Raw genomic sequence first — 22,790 nt, forward strand, 5'->3', positions numbered from 1 at the left:
GTTTGTGAGACATTTTGACCCGGGGACAGTTATATCTCTAAAAGTGAAAGAGTATGTTGATGCGCATAATATGAATAATATGGTGTTGGATAGAGTTGACTCGACTCATGTGGTTGATTGGAGGCCACTTAATAGTAACATGTTGAAATTGAAAACAGATGGTACGTGTAAGGATAACATTGTTGTTCTGTGTAGGGGAGTTATAAGAGATGATAGAGGTCAATGGGTGTGGTTTTGCGAAATCTTTAGGGCAGTGCAATGATTTCATTGCAGAGTTGTGGGGTGTTTTTGAAGGTTTTAAACTCATTAGAAATATAGGGGTGAGGAGGACTGAGATTAATGTGGACTCAACTGTTACAGTTCAAGCTATTGAGAAGGGAAGAACGAGTGGGGAAGATTTAGCCTTGCTTAACCAGATCCGGAGATTAATTGAGAATTTGAATGAAGTGAATGTGGTGCACTCTTTTTGAGGGAGCATATAAGTCTGCATATGCTCTAGTGAATGTTGGTTGTTTCTTAGATTCAAAGTTTATTCGGTTTAATTTGTTGCCGAACTTTCTAGCAAATTTCTTAGAAAATAATATTCGTGGTGTCACTACTCCTAAGGTGGTGTGTTGTTAGTTTTTTTTTTTTTTTTTGCGCTTAGGCCCTCTTTTTATATAAAAAAAAACTAAAACTTATTGTTTTTGTAAAATATAGAAGAAGAAGAAGAAGAAGAAGAAAACTTTAGTCAAAATCGTTTGAGTAATGAGTGATTCTTGAAGGACTTATATTTTCATATACTAAACTGAAGCTCAAATGTTTAGTGTAAAAATACTTTAATGATTGTTTAGTCTAAGAGTGTGTTTGGATGAAGTATTTTAACGAGGGAAAGTAATTTTTTGAGGGAATTTAAAATGATTTGACCAAAATCCATTGTTTGGATACAAAAATGAAGAATTGTTAAAATGATGAAAATTTATGAAGTATTTCATCTAAGTTAAATTTAATCATTTTGAAATGACACTAAAAACCAAAGAATTTGAAATTCCTCTCATGTTTCATAGAATGTATTTTTTATTATTATTTCTTCAAATTTTACAAATTGGTCCTCATATTTTCCAAAATTATAAAATTGACCCCAAAAATATTCAAAAAATTGCAAATTGGTCCTTAATAATTTTTAAAATTTACAATTTGGTCCTTCAAATTTTTAAAAATTGCAAATTTGTCCCTACTTTTTTATTTTTTAATTTGGTACAAAAAAAATTAATTTTATAAAAAATGACACCAAAAGACTAACAATGAATTATCTTAATACTCCATCCAAACAAAATAATTTAAAAATGAATGGATTTGAATTGAATCATTTGAATTTGTTTGAAATGATTCAATTGAAATCCATTCATTTTAAATTATTTTGTTTGGATGAAGTATTAAGGTAATTCATTGTTAGATTTTTTGGGTATTTTTTTATAAAATATATATTTTTTGGACCAAATTAAAAAATTAAAAAGTAGGGACCAAATTGCAATTTTTAAAAATGTGAAGGACCAAATTGTAAATTTTAAAAATTATTAAGGACCAATTTGCAGTTCTTTAAAAAATTTTGGGGTCAATTTTATAATTTTGGAAAATATGAGGACCAATTTGTAAAATTTGAAGAAATAATAATAACAAATACATTCTATGGAACATGAGAGGAATTTCAAATTCTTTGGTTTTTGGTGTCATTTCAAAATGATTAAATTTAACTTAGATGAAATACTCCATAAATTTCCATCATTTTAACAATTCTTCATTTTTGTATCCAAACAAAGGATTTTGGTCAAATCATTTTAAATTCCCTCAAAACATTACTTTCCCTCATTAAAATGATGCATCCAAACACAAAAGTATTTCATATTTTGCTATCTCTATATCTCTCTTTATTACTATACTTATCAATTTAGTAGTATTTAATGGATATTAAAGTGAAGACCGCGTGTTGTTTTTGTCAAAAATAGTTAATACTCAGTTTAGTGTTTACGAAAAAATATAACATTTTGTCATTTTTAAAACAACACTTTTTATCATTTTCTCAATCAAAAATTGAGTTTTTTAGACTTGAATTCAAATTGTGAATTAGGTGGAGAGGTGATGTGGGATGTGCGAGGAGAAATTACATGTCACCTCACATTTATACTTGACACTCTTTAATTATTCTTATATTTGTATAAATAAATAAAAATTGAAAAAATATTTTACGTTTATCAAAAAATTTAAATAAATATTGGTTTTTTTTCAAAATTTATATAAAAAATTAATAGAATTTTCAAAAATTTAAAAATCCAGTACATTTTTGAAATAAAAAACATTTTTTTATACTAAATTTCTGGTATAGCACAGAAAATTTTAGTTTCAAAATTTTCTGTAAAATAAAAAATAATTGAAAAAGTTATTTAAAAAATTTATAAGTGAACTACCGAAATTTTGATATGTTATCAGAAATTTCATAAAAAATTATCGAAAATTTCATTCTTGATCACTCCAAATTTATTCATGATCATTTTTAAAATAATGAAAAATGGGGGTATTAGATAAAATTAGAAAGGTAAAATTCTCATGTGCGAGGGAACAAGATGTATTTACATATTAATAACAATTAAAAAAATATTAATTAATTTAATATATTTATATTATTAAAAATATTTATTAAATTCAAATTATTAATTAATAATGATGAGGCATTAAATTAAATTATAACATGTGGCACAAAGGAGTTTTTGATACTTCATTCTCAGTGAAATATTACTTCAAATGTGTAAAAATGTGATTTTTGAGAAGAAATGGATTTTGGGTGTCTTGAACATACAAATCATGAAGAGTGGGGGGAAGAGTCTATTGGCGCTGGACTAAGTTTAATAACTTCGGATTGCATATCTGAAGTCACTTTTTTTTTTAAAAAAAAAAATGACTTCGGACATGCATATGTGAAGGCACTTTTTTTTATATATAAAAAAGTGAGTTCGAATATACACAAGCAAATTTTAAAAATATTTTAGAATTTTCGCTAGAAACCTCTAAGCTCTAAGAAGGTGTACGAGTGTGTAAAGAGATTCGCTATTTTCTCTTACCAGTAGATGTGAGCAAAAGCTTTGGAGTTTTAGGCATTTCTTATATAGCTTTCCAATTTGACTTTGTTTCATTTATCTACTATCTATTAAAATAAATTATTTAGTGGAAACTAGAGTCCATTTATTAAATTACTAAATTTTATTTATCACTATTATATCTCTCTTAAATAAATATTGCGATTTTAGAGAGGGTAGAAAGGGAAGGATTTAAAAAAATTAGAAGAATTGAGCGAAAAGAATAAAAAAAAATTGGTTGGAATAGTTTTGAAGGTCTTGTTTTTCTTTATACCATCAAAAACCTCATAATTTGAGAGAACTCAAAATTTATACTGAATGGAAATTTTGAAGGATTTTGAATGGCTTAAACAATTTGTTCAAATATAATTTTTATTGTTATAGTATTTCAAAAATAAAAAATACATTAATGATATAAATTATTTTATCAATCTACACAAAAGAAACTAACAAAAAAATATTAAAAGTTTCTCAATTTTTTTTATATAAAAAAAAATATTGAAGCCCTCCTCACTCAAATAAAGTCTAAATGAAAATAGAGCAAAGTTTAAATGAAATTTAAAGTGGAGTCTCTTTTTTGGGTAATAAAAAGCTTATGTGAGTTGCAAGACAGACCTCCTTAGAGCATCTCCAATGGTAGTACTTTCCATTGAGTTCTCCAAGTGTACATAAATATAATAATTAAATATTCAAACAATTGGCCATGTCATAGTACAGTTGCATTGCAATGCAACTAGTAAAATATTGTGGTACCCAATCAAATTACTTTATGAGGTAAAGTTGTGGGACCCATTATAATTACACCAATAAAATAAAAATTAAATAAAATGTTTTGAGATGATATGGCTGGTGGAACCCATAAAGAACTCAAGAATGGGTTGCACCATTGGAGATGGTCTTAACATTCATAAAGTGCTTGCAGACCACCTACCAAAAGCCTCACATCTACTTGAACCCATGACCTCTTGTGTGAGTCAATCCTTACCAACCGAGCCAATCTACATCGACATATTTTATGGCTGATGTGAGGGAATTGAAATAAAAAGTATCCCACAATGATACATGGATTAGACCTATGTCGTGTTTCTTTAGAGGTGTAAGGACATAACCATGAAAAATGAAAATAACCAAAAAAATATAGGTAGAGAATATTTTTGGCGGCATTTATGAAGAACATATGATTCATATATGTTTTTAGACACAAGAATCCAACATTAACGTATTTTATATAATGTCGCTTCTCTGTATCACAGGTCACAGCAAAAGCTCTCAAAAAGATTCTTTCAAAAACTTCAGAACTTTTAATGAGCTAACATAAAACACAAAGATGACCCCGATTTAAACATATTCTTGCCACCGATTCTGGATTGGTTGGATTCAAATCCGTTTACATAAGTCAATCACCTAATCAATGTTGCTGATTTAACATGCACAACTGCACATACTATACTAACAAATGTAACACAAGGGTATGATCCATATTATATGGCTAAAGTTAACACACATACTATACTAACAAATGTAACACAAGGGTATGATCCATATTATATGGCTAAAGTTAACACACAACTGTTAAGCATAGAAAAAAATTAAGCAGCAAGTAATAAAATATGATGCAAGTAAATTATAAACATACTTTTCCTGTTTTATATCAAAAGTACAACAGTGCATCAATTTTCCCCAAAACATCATATGATGGAAGTTGGAACCATAAAATCAGATAACTACAACAACCAAAGTCTTTTCCTACTAGATGGAGTAAGCACTACAGTATCCACATGGATCAACTATAATATAATGTCTATCATGAACCAGATAGAACATATGGTTAACAGGACAAAAAATGCTCCCCTTTAATCAGTAATAACAAGCCATATAATCTTGTTTCAAATGATCATAATCATAGGTTAAAATCCAACAAGAAACAATGGCAATTAACCTGAGAAGGTAAGCAGAACCGCTTGATTATGAGGACTCTTCATGATAAAGGTGAAGCCCAAGTCCAAAGCGTGCACAAGCTCTTCGAAAAGCCATGGCTTCTGCCTTCTGTACAGGATCTCCATAGCTGGTATCATCTATTGAAGCAGTACCAGTTGATTCCCTAAATATCTAGAGAAATTAATTGGGTTAGTAAATGAATAAAGCAGAATTGAAAATAGTCTAGACAGAAGTAGGGGAGCTATCAAACAACCGGAGTCTGTTTGTCTCGTTTTCTGACCCAATCACCATAGTAATATTATATCTAAAACATGTTTAAATATAGCAGTCCAAAGACTTTAAAAGCACTAGCATAAAGTTGAAATCAACCAGGATTGTAAATGAAGTCAAAAGAAAAAGATGCAAAAGCAATCTACAGTCATCATATATTTGAAAATTTTGTTGTTTAGCAATAAAACTTCTATTTATCTGTTTGGTTCCACCGTGGAAAACTGGCAGACCGGCATATGGCGCAGAAGGAAAACTGGCAGACCGGCGTATGGAGCAGAAGCTAAGAACTCCTGCTTCTGGAAATCACACTTGGACGTGATAAAAGTTTATCTAACGCCAAATCAAACATGCTATAAAGCTCTAATTTATCCCAATTTAGCTCCAGAGACAAGAATGCGGACGATTCTCCAGGTTCGCGGGTCGCTACCCGCGTGGAGCGGTTGACTGGGTTTGTTTTTTTTACTTTGTTTGTGTTCTCGAGGCTTCTTCTCTTTCGGACGTCAACCCTAACGGCTATTTCATCTTCCTCCGGCCACAGCCACCCTCCGGCGCTCCTCCGTTCTTCAGGTGAGTTATATTTTATTTCTTCCACCTTATTTTCTTTTATGTTTTTTCCTTTCATCCCTTTTCTCTTCTTTATACTCTTTTCTTTCTACTTTCCTTTTCTGAGTATTTTTCTGTTGTCTATTTCATCTTCCTCCGGCCACAGCCACCCTCCGGCGCTCCTCCGTTCTTCAGGTGAGTTATATTTTATTTCTTCCACCTTATTATCTTTTATGTTTTTTCCTTTCATCCCTTTTCTCTTCTTTATACTCTTTTCTTTCTACTTTCCTTTTCTGAGTATTTTTCTGTTGTTATTCCTTGACAATATGGCATCATCTTCTACACAGAATTCTACCTCAGTTGTTTTCAGCGTTGTCATTCCCGGCCGCTACAGGCGCGTTACCGGGTCACGGATCGTTCCTGGGCGGAGCGGCCCTGAATCATTCTTTAAAACCAGAAAATTTTATTTCTTTCTCTTCATTTGTTTCGACTGTGTGCGTTTCTTTCTCCTTTGCCCTAAATTCCAGCCGCTAGTCTTCTGCCAAGTGCCAACCGCCACCATTCCTTCCTCTTCTTCTCCCAGTCCTTCCGTTCTGCTGCCGTCTTCAGCCCTCACACCAGATAATCTCCTATCTTCTTCTACAATTCTACAATTGACAGTTATATACTATTCTTCTTTCTTTCAACTTCTTTTACTGTTTTATTAAGTTCCTACTTCTTTGTAAAATAACAAGGTTGAGTTCCGTCGATTCTAGACAATATGGTAGCATCATCTTCAACAACGAATTCTGCGTCGGTTGCTTCATGTGCTCCAACGTTCAAACCAACCAATAGTAAGGACAAATGATGGAAATATAATCATTTGAATAACAAGAAGGTGGCATCAACTAGGAATTCAAGATGTAGTTCTTTTCTTGAAAACACATGTGGATGTTAAGGCTATATTACGTGCTGACATGGTTGAGAAAGAGAGAATTAAGAAAGGAATACAAGAGGTTTCAGTGCAATGCGGATGATACCATTGGTATTGAGGAAATACGTACACCATTCGAACCGGAAAGAGGCTTGCTGAGAATGAGACCTCTTCAATGGTCTTCAAGAGGACTAAAGGACCATTGGATTTGGTGTATAAGAAGACTAAGGACACAAGCATCAATAATGCGTGTGATAAAGAAGCGAGGGTAAGAACCATCCAATATATTGGTCGCTTTTATTATACGTGTGGAGTTGCTTTTAACGTAGCAAATGCAAGAGTTTTAAGTTGATGTTAGAAGCTATGGTCTTCATTTAAAGACGCTATGGTCTTCATTTGAAGCCGCCAAGTTATCATGAACTTAGGCTTCCATTCCTTCAAAATGAGTTGGAATATACAAAAGGTGTGTTGAAGAACCAAGAGGTGCAAAGGAATAAATATGGTTATTCAATTATGTCGGATGGTTATACGGATAGAAAAGGTAGAACATTGATTAATTTCTTGGTCAATTGTCTGACGGGGACCATGTTTGTGAAGTATGTGGATGCTTCTAACTATGCCAAGACGAAGGTAAAGTTAGCCGAGTTGTTGGACACTTTTATTAAGGAAATGGATGAAAAAAATGTTGTTCAATTGATCACCGATAATGGAAGTAACTATGTAGGGACGGGTAAAGAATTCTGTTTGAAGATGCCTCACATGTTTTGGACTCCATGTGCTGCCCATTGTATAAACCTTATGTTAGAAGACATAAGCAAAATTCCAAAGGTTATACAAAAAGCAATTTTAGTTGTGGGTTACATTTATAACCATACTTTTGTTTTGAATCTAATGAGAAAGACTACCGGCAATGTTGAATTGGTTAAACAAGGAGTGAGAAAGTTTGCAATCAATTTTCTTTGTCTACAAAGGATGCAAGAACTAAAAGGCAAGCTTAGAGATATGTTTTTTTTTGTGAAGAATGGACAAGTTCCAAGTGTGCCAAACATATTAAACGACAAAGGGCAGCTACTACTATACTTACGGTATCATTTTGGAATGATGTTCTCTACACTCTTAAGTGCATGGCGCCTCTTGTAGATGTGCTAAGAATGGTTGATAATGAAAGAAAACCCGCAATGGGAAACATATATGCCGCAATGGGGGTAGCGAAAGAATCAATTGAAAAAACTTTCAATTCAAATTCAAGCAAGTACAAAGCAGTATTTGAAATCATTGATAAAAGATGGGAGTGTCAACTTCATCCGCTACATTCTGCAGGTCACTATCTCAATCCTGAATATTATTCTAAACCAAAAATTGAGAGCAATGGTAGATTGGTGAGAGGCCTTCGTAAGTGCATTGAGACACTTAGTGAAAATGATAAAGTGGAAAATTTGATTTCAGAACAATTGACACAATACTGGGGTGCTACAAGTCTCTTTGGTATAAGAGCGGCAATTAGACAAAGGTCGACATTAGCTCAAGGTAAGATGGAATAGTTTTTTGATTTTTTTACCTGTGATACACTTTGTGTTATGTATATGGAATGATTTTTTATAATTACTTGCAGCTGAGTGGTGGAAGTCTTATGGAGTTGAAACTCCAGAGTTGCAATTGTTGGCTATTAAAGTGTTGAGTTTGAGTTACAGTACTTCTGGATGTGAGCGTAACTAGAGCATCTTTGAGCATGTGAGTATTAATTTTCTACTAGGATATTAAAGTATCTTACATGCAAGTATTATTAAATTAATACTTCAAATTATTGTATTACAATATTCGAGACAAGTCTTCACCATCATCTCCTAGCTTTTCCATCTCTCCCACCAACCATTCGGTGTGGAAATTAATTTTGTTAAATTTCATAGGATCAATTTTATCTCGAATTTCAAACCTCTCTACCAAAGCTTGATTATACTTGATAAACACCAAGTCTTGCAATCTTTGATGTTCCAATTTATGTCTCTTCTTTGAATGAATCTAAAATACAATAATTTAAAATATTAATTTAATAATACTTGCATGTAAGATACTTTAATATCCTAGTAAAAAATTAATACACACCTCAAAGATGCTCAAGTTACGCTTACATCCGGAAGCACTGCAGCTCAAACTCAACACTTTATCAGCCAACAATTGCAACTCTGGAGTTTCGGCTCCATAAGACTTCCACCAATCAGCTGCAAGTAATTGTAAAAATCATTTCATATACATAACACATAGTGTATCATATGTAAAAAATCAAAAAATCATTCCATCATACTTGGAGCTAATGTCGACCTTTGTCTAATTGTCCGCTCTTATACCAAAGAGACCTGTAGCACCCCAGTACTGTTCCAATTGTTTTGAAATCAAATCTTCCACTTCATCACTTTCACTAAGTGTATCAATGCACTTACGGATGCCACTCACCAATCTACCATTGCTCTCAATTTCAGGTTTAAAATAATAATATTCAGGATTGAGATAGTGACCTGCACAATGTAGCGGATGATGAAGTTCACACTCCCATCTTTTATCAATGATTTCAAACACGGCTTTGTACTTGCTCGAATTTGAATTGAAAGCTTTTCAATTGATTCTTTCGCAACCCCCATTACGGCATATATGTATCTAATTGCGAGTTTCCTTTCATTCTTAGCACATCTACAAGAGGCGACATGCATTTAAGAGTGTAGAGAACATCATTCCAAAATGATACCGTAAGTATAGTAGTAGCTTCCCTTTGTCCTTTAGCACACTTGAAACTTGTCCATTCTTCACAAAGGAACATCTCCCTAAGCTTGCCTTTTAGTTCTTGCATCCTTTGTAGACAAAGGAAATGGGTAGCAAACATCCTTTGTAGACAAAGAAAATGGGTAGCAAACCTTGTCACTTCTTGTTTAACCAATTCAACATTGCTGGTGGTCTTTCTCATTAGATTCAAAGCAAAAGTATGGTTATAAATGTAGCCCACAACCTTAATTCCTTTTTGTATAACCTTTTGAACCTTTGGAATTTGGTTATGTCTTCTAACATAAGGTCTATACAATGGGCAGCACATGGAGTCCAAAACACGTGAGGCCTCTTCAAACACAATTTTTTACCCGCCGCTACATAGTTACTTCCATTATCGGTGATCAATTGAACAACATTTTTTTCACCCATTTCCTCAATAAAAGTGTCCAACAAATCGGCTAGCTTTACCCCGTCTTGGCATAGTTAGAAGCATCCACACTCTTTACAAACATGCCCCCGTCGGGCAATTGACCAAGAAATTAATCAATGTTCTACCTTTTCTATCCGTCCAACCATCCGACATAATTGAACAATCATATTTGTTCCTTTGCACCTCTTAGTTCTTCAATAAACCTTTTGTATATTCCAACTCATTTTGAAGGAGTGGATGCCTAAGTTCATGATAACTTAAAGCTTCAAATGAGGACCATAGCTTCCAACATCAACTTAAAAGCTCGTGCATTTGCTACTTTAAAAGTAACTCCACACGTATAAAAAAAGACCAATATATTGGATGGTTCTTGCCCTCGCTTCTTTATCACACGCATACACCAAACCCAATGATCACTTAGTCCTCTTGACGGCCATTGAAGAGGTCTCACTTTCAACAAGTCTCTTTCCGGTTCAAATTCTATTTATTTCCTCAATATTAATGGTATCATCCGCATTTAATTGCACCGAAACCTCTTGTATTCCTTTCTCAATTATCTCTTTCTTAACCATGTCACACATAATATAGCCTTAACATCCTCAGGTGTTTTCAAGCAAGGAACTACATCACCTTGAATTCCTAGTTGATGCCTTTTTGCTCTACTTATTCTCCCACTGCTTGTTATATTACAAAAATCACATGTCACCTTCTTGTTATTCAAATCCATCAAATGATTATATTTCCATCATATGTCCTTACTATTGGTTGGTTTGAACGTTGGAGCACATGAAGCAACCGACGTAGAATTCGATGTTGAAGATGATGCTGGCATATTGTTCTAGAATCGACAAAAATCGACAGAACTTAGCCATGTTATTTTACAAAGAAGTAGAAGAAGTGGAAACTTAATAAAACAGTAAAAAAAGTTGGAAGAAAGAAGAATAGTATAGAACTGTCAACTGTCAACTGAGGATGGCGGCAGAACAGAAGGACTAGGAGAAGAAAAGGAAGCAACAGTAGCGGTTGGCACTTGGAAGAAAGAAACGCACGCAAGAGAAATAAATGAAAAGACAGAAATAAAATTTTCTAGTTTTAAAAATTTTAAAATGAGGGGTAATTTGGTAATTTTCCCCAGAAAGAAGTGGAAAAAAAAAGAATGAATCAAAGCCGCTCCGCCCGAGAACGACCCGCGACCTTGGAACATGGTTGTACCTTGCATCCCTAGTTCTAAAATGAGGGACAATTTGGTAATTTCCCCAGTTATATACTTTTCCATCCCGCCACCACACCTTGCATCTCGCGCGGGTGGGGGCCACGCCGCTATAGCGGCCGTTGCGGTCGGGAAATGACAACTATGGGCAGCAGCCATTTGGATGTAACAAGGTAGCAGCTATTAGAAAGTGAATCTTTTTTTTTTCTCTGCTTTGAAGACAAGGCACATTTTAAGGGGGTGGTATTGTTAGGTATCAAATATGTTGGCTTAGGCCCATTTAGAGTAATCAAAAGTAGAAAATTAGAGGGGAAATTTAGTTACAGGAGGAGAGAAAGAGGGAGTTTGTTATAAAGGGGCTAAGGGATAGAGTAAAGGAGAGAAAGAGGGAGTTTGTTATAAAGTGGCTAAGGGATAGAGTAAAGGCATCTGGGAGAAATCATTTGTTTTAGTTATAGACAGAGAATATTGTTCTCTATAGGAACTTGGCTTTGGGGTAGATTGGAATTCATCATTTTCTGCATTTTATATTTCTTCATTAATCAAATTCAGTTATTTTCTAAAGTTTTACTGCTTTGATTCTTTATTTTCTGTTTCGGAATTTTGGGATCCCATCAGCCTCTTTCCGCTTCGAATTCTACTTATTTCCTCAATACCATTTGTATAATCTGCATCTAATTACACTAACACTTCTTTTACTCCTTTTTTAATTCTCACTTTCTCAACCATATCAGCATGTAATATTGCTTTAACTTCCACAGGTATTTTCAAGTAAGAAACTACATCAGCCTTTATTCTTAGTTGATACTTTTTTTGCTATACTTATTCCCCTTCTTGTTATTTAAATACATCCAATGATTATAGTGTCATCCTATATCAATAATACTACCGGTTGGTTTGAAGATTTGATGGTTTGACCACATGAAGCAACCGAGGTAGAATTCGGTGTAGAAGAACAAAATATTGTCTAGGAATAACAACAGAAAAAGAACTCAAAAAAACAGAAAAGGAAAGTAGGAATGGATGTGGCCTGTGTGGTACCGGTAGCATATAAGATTGACACTTTTTGAAAACCAAGATATGGGTACATCAATGTAAAATATAAAAATGGGAATTACTTTATTATAATATAATATCAAAGAGCTAAATTGTTCATATGCCAGCGAAACATCACAATAAAAATGCTAAATTTGTTCAGCAACTCAATAGTTAGTTAATAGACTAACTATGTTTTCAATATTTAAAGACCAATAAACAAAATGCAAGTACCTACCTCAGCATCAGTCCCATAAAGAGTAACTCGGTAAACAACAGAAACAGACTTGGCATCAGCAGAATAGGTGATATTCCGAACCTCACCAGACCACTCTAGCATAAAACAAACAAATAAAAAATAAATGAACTATTAAACATCAATACACAAATACTGAACTTGGTCCTTGAAATTGTACAACTATATCAATGTGACAAGACTCCGGCTCTACTCAAGATCGATAACTTAAGAAAACAATAACTACATAAAATCTCAGCATTGGCTTGTCTCCTCAATGATGAGAGTCTAGCTCCACCATTGCCTCTACAATAACAATATTATTTCATAAAAAATTCTTAAAATTGTAAAATGTTAATCAAATTCACCCTAAAGTTAGTAATATCAAGGATGCATTTAAAACTAAAAAACACAACACGGACACCGCTAGGAGTAGGCATGTCACGGTGTCTGACTCGCATCGGTGTCTGACACCTGTATTTCACTTGTACGACAAGTGTCGAAAAGTCAGACAAGTGTTTTCAAAAAAATAGTTCTTTCTTTGCTTAGACACTTTTTAAATCAACGTCTCGCACTCATATGACATTCAAACAACACAAGTCAGACAATTCTGACAAACATTTCAAAAGAAATGTGTTTTCTTTGTTTCAACACACCTTTTTAAACATGTATTGATTAAAATACTTTTAACCTTTTAACTACTAGATGGATAAATGAAGGTCAACTACTATCATATATATGTTGCAGCGTCGGTGTCCTTTATTTTTGACATTATCATTGTGGAAGTGTTAGTGATGTGTGTCTCGGTGTCCGTGTCAATCTGAGATTCATAAATTACAACTCATTGATAATACAAAGGATTGAGTTGATATAGTCCTACAATGTTGATATAGCACTACAATTTCAAGCACTAAATACTGACTAGAATTAAAAGGGAAACATGAATATATACCAGGAGCGTGTAAGTTCAAAACACGGTTCACAACATGCCTGCAAAAGCAGCAGCAACAACAACAATAAATAACAATATGAGTATAAGATAATGAAGTTTCAGTTTATTAGGGTTAGGGTTAGGGGAAATAAATACCAAGGAATGTATCTAATGGGAAACCCATCTTTCTCAATGCGAGTTTTGATGAGAGAATCGGGAACTTTCTTGTTCAACTCCTTCAGTATTTCGGACAGAGGTCTACAGATTCCTGAAATTGGTACATCGTCTGCTACTTTCTCGAACTCTGATGGTGATGATGTTGATGCGTGGTTCAGCTTTGAATAGCATCGATTTTGCTTCAAATGGTAACAGAGTGTTGTTCTTAGGTGATTCAATTTTAGGGAGGAAGAAGAAGAGAGTGATGATGACGCCATTGAAATGAGTCAAACGGTCTTTTGATTCAATTTTGATGTCAATTGGGGTTAAATACCGGAAAAATTTACTTTATACTCCTACAATTATACCTGTACCCCTACATGAAAAAAAATTGGACCTAAATACCCTTGTTTTAAATAATACATATTTTAAAAATTTTCATTTTTTCTTCACGTTTAAAAAAAAATCAAAACACCCAAAAATATATAAACCGGAACACTTTATTAAAGTCTTCCGGTTTAAAAAAATACATACCCGAACACTTAGAAAAAGAGTTCCGGTAATTTTCAAGGTATTTAAAATAGGGTTTGAAAGTGCAAACCGGAACACTTATTTAAAGTGATCCGGTGGTTATTTTTTTTAAAAAAAAATTATAGATTTTACGCAACGGTTTTAAACGGTTGCCTAAAGTAATTGACAAGTAAAAACGTTGCCTAAAATATATTGTGACGCTGGTGATACCATAGGCAACGCTTTTGCTCTGTTTCCAATAACTTTAAGCAACACTTTTAAAACGTTGCCTAAAGTCTAGAATTTTTTTAAAAAAATAAACCACCGGAACACTTTAAATAAGTGTTCCGGTTTGCACCTTAGCACCCACTTTATTCAACTTTAAAATTACCGGAAGACTTTAACTAAGTGTTCCGGTATGTAACTTGAAAATTTTAACTACCGAAACTCTTTTTTCAAGTGTTCCGGTGTGTTTTTTTTTTAAACCGGAACACTTTGAAAAAGTGTTCCGGTTTATATATTTTTAGGTGTTTCGAATTTTTTTTTGAAATGTGAAAAAAAATGAAAAATTTTAGAATATGTATTATTAATACGAGGGTATTTCGGTCTTAATTTTTTATGTGTAGGGGTATGAGTATAATTTTAGGGGTATAAAGTAAAATTTTCTAAATACCGTTGTAATCTAATGGGCCTATTTTCTTTTTTGAGAATAGGGCCTATTTTTCCATAGTTCTCGCTAAAGAATTTTGGAAATTTCTTTACGGACTCCAGCGGTGAAAACATATGCTAGAAATCCAAAAATACCTTTCGGAGATACTTCTCAGAAAAAAATTTAGATTTTGGTTAATTTAGATATGCATCTCCGAAAACATCAAAAAAAATTAGAATTTTGATTAGTTTGGATATGCATATCCGAAAATCCCTAAAAATTAGTCAAAGATTTTTCGGATATGTAACCAAAATCTCAAAAAATTAAAATTTTGGGATATTGATTAATTCAAATATCATAAAATTGATTTAATTTATAAGTTATAAATAATAATAATGATAATTATACGGGGATATTTCTATTCAAATTCCAATTATAAATTAAAAAATAAATATAATAAATATCACTCATTTTTTATTTAGTTTAAAAAAATTACAAGAAGATTTTGTCTAGTGAATAAATATATATTTAATTTTATATAATTCAAAGTTTACTTATGAAATATAATAAAAATATTTTTCATTTCTATAAGTTAGTAAATTAATTTTTAACTCTAAAATTAATTTGAAATTTTTGTTTACAAAATGAATTTTTTTTAATTATAAATTGTTTTTGAAAATTAATTCATGAAATAATTTTTTTATGTATCATAAAATTTATTATTATTATAATTATTAATTTTACATATAAAAATAAAGTATTGATTTAAATATTTATTTGACTAATATTATTATTATATCTTGATTATAATATATATATTTAATGATATATTTTAATTAATACAAATAAGATGAAAAAGAAAGTACTTAAGAGATGAAATACTAGAAAAGAATATGAGAAGAAGGTACAATACCGCTAGGAGAGATTTGAGAAGACTTAAACTGAAACCGTAAGTGTGAAGAAGAGAAAATCATTTGTAATCGTAAGGCTGAGGCATAATAGGTTTGAGATTGGGTTGGATATAAGTTAATTGAAGTTTGGGGGTTGTAACATAATGCGGTTTGGTTTGGTTTGGTTCGGTTTGTAAAGTACAAATCGCAAACCGAATTGAACCGCGTTGTTTGTTAAAAAATGGCTCAAACACATTCGAACCAAATGCGGTTTTTGTGGTTTCGGTTTGGTTTGGTTCGGTTTTGCGGTTTTCTATTGGGTCGGTTTGATTTTGAACACCCCTATTTTTGGTATCTTCAAAATTATCAATTTTGAATTGTAGTCCTTATAAAATAAAGTCATGTTTTAGTCCCTACAAAATTAGTTATGCATGTAGTTCTAGTCCATGTAGAAGGATGGACTTTCAGATCATTAGATTTACTTTCATTTGCAATTTCTTTCCTGTTTGTTTAAACATTCGACTTATGATAGACATTATCTGTTTTAATAATCATCATCAGTGCATTGCATATGTTTGTCTTGAATAAATTATTTCGCTATCACTCATTTAAACTGTGTTTTTACTTCGTTTATGTGTTGTGATACTCAACTCCTGCTAAGCTGTAAGTCTTTTAAGTGAGGATGAAGAAGAAGATTCCGCTACTTCATACAGTATGCTTTTGAACAGATTATGTTGACGATGTACAGGCATTGTTTCAATTCCTAAACACTGGAGATATAAGGATGTTAATCCCTCGTCAACCCCTTTGAGCCTAAGAAGTGGAAATTTTCTTTCTCGTACAGATTAAAAAACCTTGATCATAACCTGGGGCAGGGTAGTTACTCATTGAACTTAATTATACTAGTCGTTGTTTACACAAATAATGATGGGCTCCCGCAACCATTAAGTCAGACAGTCAATATCCACCAAAAAGAAAATTGTAAGTAAAAACCTATGAAGGAGACTTATCAAAAATCAAAACATCTCGCTGACTGTAATCTCAAAATAAACATTTCAGGCAAAAGTTAAGGGATAAGAAAGTCAAAAAAAAAGGTTGCTAAAAATCCTCGACAAAAGAAAGCATTACAAAAAAGGATGACTGCCTGTCCAAATAAACTTCTGGTGCTTCAGCCATCATCAAATGTCAATACTACGAAGATTGGGATGGGTACAAATATACTTTGAGCCTTTATCCTTTGTTTCTTAAACCGTGAATCAAGCCACGTTACAACCCTTAAAAGTCCTAACTGAAGCATGGTTAGTTCGAAAGCATACTGTCACCAAAAAAGGTATCTTGACTCCTTAAGGTTTGCCATAAATGCTGAGTTGATATCATGTTCTTACAAATATCACGCTTTTACATCTTCTATTTTAATGTTTTTCAAAAAACTCAAGACAGACATATGCATTGCATCTCATGAACTCATTATTAAACATATTCTACTACATAATTCCAAATGTTAGCATCAGAAAGAATCTGCACAGGGTACGACTAATGACTAAAAGTCATCTCGACAGACAAAACCACTTCAGCAGCAATATCTCTTACCACTGACTCCGCTAATTAGAAGTCAATGAATACAAGGGGCGTGACATGCTTTGTCTAATCAATCTGGGGCAATCAATTCAAGATTCCAAGAATCTCCCAGGAACGCCAAACAATCAAGGGCATACACCCAAGTGAGTCTGAAGCTACCTCCCGATTAGTCATGGGCATCATGCTAAGTTCATGGGTACTAGGGGCATGTCACATTGTCACCCATAGTACACATCTCATAAGGTCCTCACGAGGAGAATCTCTTCAAATTCCCTACTAGCCAGGGCAAAACTATGCAAGGCCTGTTTGACACGTCGACCAACACTTAGTGGTGTGTCCCAATCAACACAAGTCCATGAATGACAATTACTATAACAACTGGGGGCAATGTCCAACGCATCCATGTCTTCCCACAGAGCCGGTTTCACAAAATCATATCCCCACAAAGGTTTATTCATCTATCTTATCCCCAGTCAGGGTACATCAGGATCAGTCATTCAAATTACATTTCATCCCCAAGTAGAGACTACAAATCCCCAGTTGTGCATCTTCAAAACAAGATCAGGCATCAGAGTCACAATGATCTGGAGATTTATTTTCTCAATCAAGCAGAAATCATTAATATACTCCATCTGGCATAAATCATGTTCATGCATCATATATCATATACATATCCATACATTTCATATAGTGCGCAACATACAAGTTTCTCATTTATTTTAAGAAACTCATCACATAATACATGCATCATGACATTGCATATAAACTAACTTTACCTTTTTTCAGGATACAAGTACAAGAAGACAAACAATATCTCCAACCTTCAAAGATTTAATTTTGCCACCTCGGACGTTGCTGACACGATCAACCTTCAAGATCTAATTCTGCCACCTTGGACGGTGTGGACACGATCAAAGAAAAATGTAGCCTAATGTATGGCTCGCCTAATGTACGGCCTCTTCTAATCTATTCTAATGAATGGCTCGCCTAATGTATGGTGTCTTCTATTAGCCTAATGAATGGCTCGCCTAATGTATGGTGTCTTCTATTAGCCTAATGAATGGCTCGCTTAATGTATGGTGTCTTCTATTAGCCCAATGAATGGCTCGCTTAATGTATGGTGTCTTCTATTAGTCCAATGAATGGCTCGCCTAATGTACAGCCTCTTCTAATCTAGCCTAATGTATGGCTTGCCTAATGTATGGTGTCTTCTATTAGCCTAATGAATGGCTCGCCTAATGTACGGTGTCTTCTATTAGCCTAATGAATGGCTCGCCTAATGTATGGTGTCTTCTATTAGCCTAATGAATGGCTCGCATAATGTATGGCTTCTCCCGATATAGCCTAATATATGGCTCTTTCCTATACAGCCCAATGGATGGCTCACTTTGTTACAGCCTAATGGATGGCTCACTCTGATACAACCTAATGGATGGCTCATTCTAATACAACCTAATGGATGGTATTCTCTAATATAGCCTAATGGACGAATCGTTCTAATGTTCTTCAACATATACATGGCCTAGTGTATGGCTCGTCGTAACACCTCTCAATACATCAAGCTCAGATACAGTCTAATGACCGACTCTTTCTTACTTTCATATTATCAAAACCAGATAGAATCTTTAAGCCCATCTCAGATAACTTTCTATCAATGTCCGGATGGCATCTTTAAGCCCACCTCTAAAAATATTTTGTAACACCCCATATTTTACATTTATTAATTTAATTGAAGTTTAAATTAATTTCTTGGATTATTGGTATTTTTATTGGAATTATTGGGAAATTCTAAAATTTTAGTCGTTGGGCCAAATGGGGGTGTTAGTAATGTGGGGGGTGCTAAGTGAGTGAGCCAATTACTAATTTATTTTATTTTTTCATAAAATAAAGGAATTGTGAAAAAGGGGAAATTAGAAGCAAAAGAGCAAAGTTGGAGAACAGAGAGATACGTGAAAGAGGAGAAGACGAGGAAGAAAAGGACCTTCGAAGATTCGACTCCAAGGTAAGGGGGGACTCTTCGGGTTAGTGATTATTATACAATCAAGGATAGTTGAACTGATTAGGATTGTTATTTAGTTCGATTCCATGTTTTGGTTTTGGAGTTTTAAGGGATTTAGGTTGTTTATGTTGATTTGATGCAATTGATGAATTTGATGAATGGTTTGGTGTTAGATGACTTCTAAAATGTGTTATATTTGTATTATGTTATGTTATTTGATGAGGTTTTGGTATGGGACTATTTTTGGTGCGATTTAGATGAGATTGGGAGAAGAAATATGTTAAAATCGCAAAAAAATTCTACATCTGCGCAGTGTGCGTCGACCTATAGGTTTCCAAAAGGCCAGCATGAGTCGACTCATGGTCGGCCTGCGCATACCCGAGGGGGGCAGAAAATCTAATGCGTCGACCTGAAGGGGGTTTTGCGTCGACGCATAACATCCAATTTTTGACAAATTTTCTGAAGGTCATAACTTTCAAACCGTACATCCGTTTTGAGCGTTATTTTGAGCGCTGCGAAGCTAATTTAAAGCTTTAGATGGTGAGTTGAGGAAATGGGCAGTGGTCCTATTTTATTTTAAATGTTGATTTAATTTAGTTGATGGATTTTAGCATTGTGTACACATATGTGTGAATGTAACAATGTGTTGTTATGGTGATGTAAGCACTTCGAATTCATTGTGATTGGGTGGTGTTTTGACATGAATATATGTGATATAATTGAATAATGATGATGCTAGAATTGAATACATGTTGATATGATTATGTGTGGTATAATTGTGGATGGTGTTGAAACCTAATATATCATTCGATGTTGCTTTTGGTGGGTTATTGGTGATGACATTGTTCTTTTTGATCTAGTGGTGATGTTGTCACAACATGATTATAATGTTGATAATGTGTGTATAACATGAACTTGTGGTGATTGTTTTGATCGTATGATGATGATTGATTTGTTTTGAATGATGCATGATTCATGTACATACTTGTTGGTGATAACTATGTTGAGTTATGTGAGACGATGTTATTCACCGGATCGGTGATGTTGTAAGTATGTCATATGTGTGCATTCACTCATACGCATTTTTGTGATGGATCCCGGTGATGTTGTGGATCAAATGGTGGGCATAATTCCCATTGTGCGGAATTTGTGCCGGTTGGACTGTATCTTGACGATGAATAGATCAGTTGGATGGGTTTAGCCCATGTATGGTACCACATGCATAGAGTCAGTTCATTCATGTGCATAATGATATAGTATGATTGGATGGATTGCGTATTATGTTCAGTGATGTGTTTGGTTGGCATGATTATTTGAGTAACTGTTGGGTATCTGAAATACATGTTATAATTGGGTGAATAATAACTGTATGATGTTTTACTGCTGATGAATGTATAATACTTATTAATTTCGAATGAGACTTACCCTTACATGTTGTCATTTTCAGATTGAAGATAGCGGCTTTCGACTTGGTGAGGATTAGCTCATGAGTCAGTGTGCTAGTTTAGCGCCAAGTGTCATGCTCTGATAATTGTAACACTAGAGAATGTTAGCTTAGGGTTCATGTTTTAATAACTCTATTTTTATGATCTTGGTTTTATTTTGGGATATAGTATTAAAGATGTTATACTCATCAGAATGTTGGATTTCCGCTGTGTTGACATGAGATTATTTTATGAGTTATGACGAATTATGTTGAATTTCCTCAGTGAATGCACGGAAATGACATATGATGTTTGTTTTTAAATTGAATTGTGGCACCCTTGTTCATGTACTCTGAAATATTTATTTAATTGCCGCGGGGTTTAGAAGGGTGTTACATACTTCACCTAGATGGAATCTTTAAGCCCATCTCTGAAACAGTCTCTGCATCATCAAGGGAAAATTTCTTGGTATTCTAGTGTTCAATCCTCTTCCACCTTCAGATTCCGACCGGCACACAAGCCAATCTATATCTTCAGGTTTAAGAAAATTGAACAGGGGCAGCTGTCATACCCCAAAATTTTCCCTCCATATTTTCATACTCAAGCTCGTCTAAATATCAATGGATCAAGACATTCATAAATTGACTTAATGCACTCTCTCCTAATCAAAGACCGTCAAGCTAGGGTTTTGGAATTATCAAAGAAGATGGATGAATCAAGGCCTAAAAATAATTTGATATGACTTCTTATTATTCAAATTATCCCCATGCCAAGTTTCAAGCCTTGGATCACAAGATTGCCCAGTCAACTGCTCAAATGGTCCACAGTCAACTAGTTTGACCCAAAAGTCAATTGTGGTCAACGTACAGGCAAAAACTCCTGATTTTTGCTCAACATCAATGTTTTTAAGTTACATTCATCATTTGATCAAAGGTTGATCATGATTCATTGAGAAAAGTTCAGAAATCAACAAAACTCAAAGTTATTAAATTAGGGTTTTTTACCTAAAAGTCAACTAAACTTTGACCAGCCATAACTTTCACATGGAACATCAGAAATTTCCCAACCAAAGCCTATTTTGAAGGAAATTTAATTCTCTACAACTTTGTCTGTGTAAAGCCAAGGCCAAAAATGCTTCATTTGGGAGATATGAGCCAAAACATTACAGGTCCTTTCTGAAAGAACCAAAAGCAATTTTTCGCCAAAATCCATATCATCAATATAAAATCTCCAAATGGGAAAAAGATTCTAAAGTGGATTGTAAAGGACATATTGAGCTTTCCAAAAAGTTCTAGAACTCTTCCATATCTTAAAAATTGGGGGAGATATGCCTTATCAAAGTTGGCCAGTTTTTGGGAAAAAATGTGTAGCAAATGAGGTTCAAAATGAGTTTTCTTGCAAAGAAGCCCAACCTTTTATGATCCAATCTTGTTACCCAAGTTATCTAGAAGATCCAATCTAAATGTCACGAATTTTTAATGATTATTTGATTTTATATGAATTTTTATTTATTAAAAAAAATCAATTTAATCAAATATTTTAGAAGAAAATAGAAAAAGATTGGATTTGTTTTGATTCCAATCAAATTCAATCACCAGTTAAGTCACATATCTGTTACAAATTCGTGCTAATAAGGATTGGTAAAAAAAGATTGAAATTGATCAATTTTAGAAACATTAAAAATCAATTTCCAATCAAATTTTCAAAGTTGGTTCAAAGAGATTTTGTTTGTTTTTGGTGACCTAATTGGTTCTACTATATGTACATGATCAATTGGAATGCATCAGAGGAGGAAGAGAGGCGCAGAAACCTTGTTCCAAAGCTTGTGAAACCGTGAATCAAGAGGAGGTAGCAGGTGAAATTCTAGAGCGATTCAGGCTAGACAACGCATCACAATCAATTCCTGGGACTTTTCTGAAGCTATTTCGACCATTGTCGAAGCCTGAAGCCCAAGAACCACATCCACCAAGGGTACGGTTTGCAACTCTAAATTCAAACTTGATTTCAATGATTTAAGCATTGTTAACTTAATTCGATTGCATATTTACGGTGATACTGATGTTTGCAATGTGTTTGTTTGGTTTAATTTGAGTTTTGGCATAGAAATTGTGTATCACCATTGTAGGGTTCAGAGCTTCCCTTTTTGGGGGTTTCATTAGTAGGCCGAATTGGACGAATCCAATGGTCCCATCGTGTTCAGAAGAGAATTTCG

At 33.7% G+C, this 22,790-nt stretch overlaps 1 protein-coding gene across 1 annotated transcript; it reads right to left on the reverse strand.

Moving 5' to 3' along the window:
• Nucleotides 1-3,620: 3,620 nt before the first annotated feature.
• Nucleotides 3,621-13,831, reverse strand: LOC131627968 (DNA repair RAD52-like protein 1, mitochondrial). The gene is made up of 4 exons (XM_058898823.1): nucleotides 13,529-13,831; nucleotides 13,394-13,431; nucleotides 12,445-12,539; nucleotides 3,621-5,219 (listed from the first exon to the last, which is right to left on the reverse strand). The coding sequence occupies exons 1-4, from the start codon at nucleotides 13,804-13,806 to the stop codon at nucleotides 5,076-5,078; spliced, it is 555 nt and encodes a 184-aa protein (XP_058754806.1). The 5' UTR covers nucleotides 13,807-13,831; the 3' UTR covers nucleotides 3,621-5,075.
• Nucleotides 13,832-22,790: the final 8,959 nt, after the last annotated feature.

The sequence above is a fragment of the Vicia villosa genome, unplaced genomic scaffold (assembly GCF_029867415.1).
Source record: "Vicia villosa cultivar HV-30 ecotype Madison, WI unplaced genomic scaffold, Vvil1.0 ctg.000417F_1_1_1, whole genome shotgun sequence".
Lineage (NCBI taxonomy): Eukaryota > Viridiplantae > Streptophyta > Magnoliopsida > Fabales > Fabaceae > Vicia > Vicia villosa.

Coding starts and splice junctions, on each gene's coding strand:
- LOC131627968 (XM_058898823.1), bottom strand. CDS start 13,806: ATGGCGTCATCATCACTCTCTTCTTCTTCCTCCCTAAAATTGAATCAC. Junction 13,432..13,528: donor CCCATTAGATACATTCCTTG/GTATTTATTTCC, acceptor CTGCTTTTGCAG/GCATGTTGTGAACCGTGTTT. Junction 12,540..13,393: donor TTTGAACTTACACGCTCCTG/GTATATATTCAT, acceptor GTTTTATGCTAG/AGTGGTCTGGTGAGGTTCGG.